The sequence below is a fragment of the Pygoscelis adeliae genome, unplaced genomic scaffold, assembly GCF_000699105.1.
Source record: "Pygoscelis adeliae isolate BGI_AS28 unplaced genomic scaffold, ASM69910v1 Scaffold386, whole genome shotgun sequence".
In the NCBI taxonomy this organism is placed as follows: domain Eukaryota; kingdom Metazoa; phylum Chordata; class Aves; order Sphenisciformes; family Spheniscidae; genus Pygoscelis; species Pygoscelis adeliae.
The window spans coordinates 258,909-264,314 of NW_008824940.1; the positions used below are offsets into that span (position 1 = coordinate 258,909).

The 5,406-nt window shown below is 34.9% G+C and overlaps 1 protein-coding gene across 1 annotated transcript in view; it reads left to right on the plus strand.

The window, feature by feature from the left end:
• Positions 1–5,394, plus strand: part of MOSPD2 (motile sperm domain containing 2) — a 38,390-nt gene extending 32,996 nt beyond the window's left edge. The window contains exons 10-14 of the mRNA XM_009325461.1: positions 228–324; positions 1,147–1,243; positions 1,908–2,037; positions 3,871–3,973; positions 4,495–5,394. Of these exons, the coding sequence (XP_009323736.1) occupies positions 228–324; positions 1,147–1,243; positions 1,908–2,037; positions 3,871–3,973; positions 4,495–4,641 (574 nt within the window). The 3' untranslated portion in view covers positions 4,642–5,394. The remainder of the gene's footprint in view (positions 1–227; positions 325–1,146; positions 1,244–1,907; positions 2,038–3,870; positions 3,974–4,494) is intronic.
• Positions 5,395–5,406: the final 12 nt, after the last annotated feature.

The following is a 5,406-nucleotide window of genomic DNA, read 5'->3' on the forward strand; positions in this document are numbered from 1 at the left end:
AGTAATTAGCGGAGGCAGCTAGGCTCACTTGCGGTTATGAGTCAACCCTGAGCTTCACTGCAAAATTTCTGCATTTTGTTTTCACAGCTTTTTTGAAAAGTCATAGTGACTGTAGCTGCAGGGTCGAAAGTATTTTATTTTTCTGTAGGTGTGGGCAGTTTTTTTTTTTCTATGATATGTTGTAAAGATAATTTGAAGAAACTAATTCTTTTTAAATTTCTTACTAGCCCAGCAGAAGAACTATATTTTGGATCCAAAGAAACTGGAGAGAAAAAATGTTTGATCGTTCTCACAAATGTCACTAAAAACATAGTGGCTTTTAAGGTATTTTATGTGTGGCTTGGTTTACTTTACTAAACGTGTAACTTTTTCTTGTTTTGGGTAAGGAGGAAAAAATACTATTAAACCAACTTTTCAGTCTAAACTTTTTATTCTGTTGTGATGTTTGAAGCAGATCAAAGAAATCTTCTGGCTGAATTTATGCCTATTATGTACCGTCCCAAAGGGGATAATCAGTAATACAAATCTTTGTGGCACTGGCTGAAAAAGAGCTACGGCGATGGTTAGTTCCTTAGTGAGAGTCTAATACTTCCCAAAAAAGAAAGGCCTGAGCATTGAAAAGTGGTATTTTTAGAATTTTTCTCCTTTTTAAATCTTGGCCAGGAACAAGTTAGTAATGCTCCAAAATGATGCAGCTCCTGCATGACATCTGCAGATGTCACCACCAAAGGAATGAACGTTTGCTTCAGAAATACTGAGTTGACTTGCATCTTGATTTGGTTTTCCACTACATCTTTTGTGTTCTCTGCACACACAAATAACTAAAGTTTCCATGCTTTCACATTAAGAATTTTAACAGATAGTCCATTTGATGTTCTTGGCTCTTTTTATGTACGTACATAAGAGAGAAAAATAGGATATGCCAGAAAAGAAAGGGTAGAAGTGGTTGAGAGGAAAAAGTGAAATTCCAGTGTCTGATTACTCCTACAAAAGAAAGTATTTTAAAGGCTGTATGTATTACCATATTAATATCTTAATATTTAATCTTTTGGGAATTTTAGTTATTACAGAATGAGGGAGGTTATGAAACAGTTGTAGTTTGTGCATGCATTTACTATATGCTTGCTTGGTATTTTTTGTTTATAGGTGAGAACAACTGCTCCTGAAAAATACAGAGTTAAACCCAGTAACAGCAGCTGTGAACCTGGCACATCATTGGATATAATAGTCTCTCTTCATGGTGGTAAGTAAAATCTTACAATAGAATTTTTAAGAAGCCTAGACAAGTTTTATTAACAGGCTGACTGCTCTAGATACTAACCTTTGTACATGCTTGCTGGGGTGTAAGGCTGACGGACACCCATGTCTGCTTGACTGTTGTATGAGAGTGTTACTATTTGTAAAAAAACATGGATGTCAAACAGCATTTGAGTAACTGCCCGTACTGATTTACTACTCCACTTAGGCATAAGCAGCTGTTGTCCGCAGCCCATTCTGTTTCTTGTCTTAAAAAAAAAAAAAAAAGAAGTCACAGTGGCAGCTGTCTCACTGGTGCTCTATTACAGTGGGATTTTATCTGCGGTAAATCAGTTTCCTAAATTGTTGCAAGGACAGGTGAATTTGCTGGAGAATGCATTCTTTACAAAATTCTGGGTTGTCCTTGAATCGTTCAGGTGAAACTAGTTCTGTTAAAATGAAACCGTAGAATTTGGAGAAAATTGTAATCCAAATTGTTGAGCTTAAGAGAATGATTTCATTGTTTTTATTTCCAGTAAGTTAGTGTCCAATGTCCTGCAATGAACAAGCTCTCATTTTAAAACACTTTTGTTCAAAAAAAGTGTATGCACTTTGTAATATTGTCATTTTATCTAAGCACACTTTTGCTTTTTTTTCTTCTTTGAGGGCAGGTTTTGCAGCTTCTCTGCAGGATCGTTTCCTTATAATGGCAGCAGAAATGGACCAGTCTTCTGGAGCAGGTGTGCCAGAACTGACTCAGTTTTGGAAAGAAGTCCCTAGGACCAAAGTGATGGAACATAGGTGAGCATATGGTTTTCTGTTGACAGGGGGTTTTTTAGCCATTATCATTTAGCTGATTTGTAGCACTTGCATTTAATAATCAGTGAAGGATTCTCCAAACCCAGTTGTGTGCTTACTGACTGAAGTATATTGCTGAGGCTTCCGCTCTGTTTTAACTGATTAGAGGTGTTTTTAATGCATAAAATGTCATGGTATTCTGTATATGCTTTTCTTTTTATTGTTGTTGTTCTTGTGCTGATCATGAGTTAAGTGGAGAAAAGGTGAGTGGTTGTGACAGTGCACATGGACAGTAGATATTTTTTTTCAAATGAGAATGTGCCACTTGAGTTTTCTAAAAAGAAACAAGCAAGGAAAGAAGACATACCAAATGCAAAACTGCTTTCTAGACAGTATTTAAAAATATTCCCTCTCTGCTACGGAAAATCATAATTTTGGAGAAAATTTCTCTAAAACCTATCACATGTTCATATGTGTGTTTTTCCATATTTAATGGTGAAAAAATACCACTAGGAAAATACGTTTCCCTATATGCTCTTTTAAATATACCTGTTACTCTTCTCTCATCTGTCTGCATCTAGTTGTATCACTGTACATTTCTAGGAAGACTTCACTGTAGTTCTCTTTCATCTAGAATTCTTAGAGTCATGATATCAAGATGCTGTTTCATCTTTTAAAAAAAAGTAATTTGACTGTATTTTTACTTTAGATTGTTCTTTTTTTTTTTTTTTTTTATTCTTTTGGAGCTGCCTTTACCCCGATGTGGCCAAAATTAACATAGAAAAAGTGTTTTTGAGACTTGATGCCTAAGTCTTGCTCTATCTTTGCTTCAAACGCTTATCCCCTACTTCCCTATTAAACAAAATCTACATCATGTGAGTGACCTTACGCTTCCTTGCATAAGTTTTGGTATATTTTTAAGACAGACCCTGAAACAATAGGGAGAGATTATTTGATTACATTAAATCTATCACCTGCAAAGTGTGCCATGTATGTATGTTAGTGATCAATACAAACCTGACCTTTTTATTAAACCTAGATTAAAAGTAGTGGATTGTCTCTTTAATATTATATGTGTGAGTGCTTTATCTGAGGAATCTAATTAGATTTTATCACACATATTTTGTGTGATAAATCCTTTTTTTTTGTTTTGTCTTGCTGGAGAAGTTTTAGCATTTCTCTTTCTTTAAAACATAAAAATGCCACAGCCTCAATTTAACCATTTCTTTAGCAAATAAATTTATTCCCACGCTAATTGACTTGCATGTTATCAGAGGAGCTTCTGCTGTAATTTATAAATTGCATAGGATTCCACGACCTTCAATTGTGGCTTGAAATTCTGTTCCTGCATATTCAACTGTGGGAAAGGTGGACTCCGTGAAAAACGTTGTTGCTAAAGTTTAAAACAGAAAAAAAACCTTTAGATTTTGTTTGCTGTTCAATAAATTGCGGCATCTCTGGTAGTAAGCATTTGACTGAATAATCCAGTGGATCCTGTGCTATGAATTTAAAATGATGAAGACATATTTTAACTGAGCATGCAGATAATTTTGATCTTGCTTTCTATATCAAAAGCTGTCAAAATGTAATTGGTGGACTGAGGAAGCTATCATTGCAATAGTCCTTGCTCATTGCAGGGGTTTGGACTAGGTCACCTTTAAAGGTCCCTTCCAACCCAAACTGTTCTGTGATTCTAATAGTCATTTAGAAAATTAGTCAACCAGAACAGATGATAAAGCGCGTATGATAACTGTTAGGTGGACTGTTTACTATTAATTATACAATGTTACATTAAATTTATGATTTTTGGGGCGTACTTTTTTTCCCCTTTCACAGGCTCAGGTGTCATGTCGTAGAAAGTAGTAAGCCTTCTTCTCTGACATTAAAAGAGAACACATTTAATATTCCAGCAAAAAACAATGAAGATTTACATATACAGGTAATAGCGTATTCCTTTGTGCTGAATATTGAACAAAATTATAAAATATGATAGAGGTAAAAAGAATTTGTACTAAACCTCTTGGTACTTTGTAAATTTTACTCTTTGAAAAGCTCAGCAGTTGAAAGTAACTAAATCAGTGATAGTGATTTAATTATTTTGTTGAATGGTAATGGTTTAATAAAATATTACTTTCAATGCAGTTTGCTCATTCCTCTTGTATATATTACAGATCTGGGGTATCGATGAGCCTCAGCGGAACCTTTTGCTTCCTAGTGTAAAGATGTCACCTGCTTGTTATAGGCAATGTAGGCTATCCATAACTCTTAAGATTCAAAGCTGCTTTAGCGGAACAGATTCCTGAAGCATGTAGTGATAGAAAAGGGATCACTAGGAGAACACTAAGGGAAATCTTTTTTTTTTTGTTTATTGTGCTTACAGTTATTGGCTAAATAGCTCTAAATTAACAAGTACTTTCACGTGCAGTAATTCTAATTTAATGAAACTACTTCTGTTTTCAGCTAACTCATTTACTGCAAATTAATAAAAGACTTCAAGAGCAGATTGAGCGCTGCCTCTGGTTCCAGCAGTTGTCAGTTGTTATATCATTATTATCAGTTACTGTTGTTGCCTTCTGCTTCTACCTGGCGTATACCCAGAGAAGCTAAAAAGAATTGCTTTGCACCGGATGTGCTGCCTGTCATGACTGGTTGGAGTGGAAGAGATTGCAGTGCTGCGCTCGGATTCTGGAACTGCCAAAATGAGGTTTGTGAGCCCACAACAATGAATGATTTGCTGAAAAAAAAAAGAAGAAATGGATGACCGGCAATGGAAATTGCTGAAAGTTGACACTTAGAACACTGCATGAGGAAGATGTTAGAGCTAGGACCTGTTTTCACTGTACAACTCAATAAATACTACTGAACTGCAAGGAGGAAGCCAAATACAACAACATAATTTAAAACTGTTTAGGTATTTTTTTTCCTCTGTTCAACTACTTTAATTACAGTGTTTTGTTTCTTTTCGTCATACTCATTCTTACATCCTGAATTACTCTCATAGAAGGTGCAAGCAGTCAACTTAAGTGTATTCTAAAGGTTAACTTGTTCATTCAGGAAAATTTACAGAAATTATGTAGTACAGGCAGATTTTTTTATATAATCTATGTACATGCACGTATAAAGGAAGATATTTGTTGTTAGCAATTATTTTGGTAATTCAGGCTCGTTGCTTTCATTGGTTAAATTCCTTTTTTTGTGCTTTTTCTGAATGCAAAGTTACTGTAAATATTTCCTACCAAATAACATACACAGCCATATTGACCAGGAATATAACCCTTGTTTGATTCCAAAGGTAGTAATGAAATAATCATGATAAGACACTATTCCTATTCTATTTTTTTTTTTTCTTGAAAGCAACCTGTAGTCAAATTA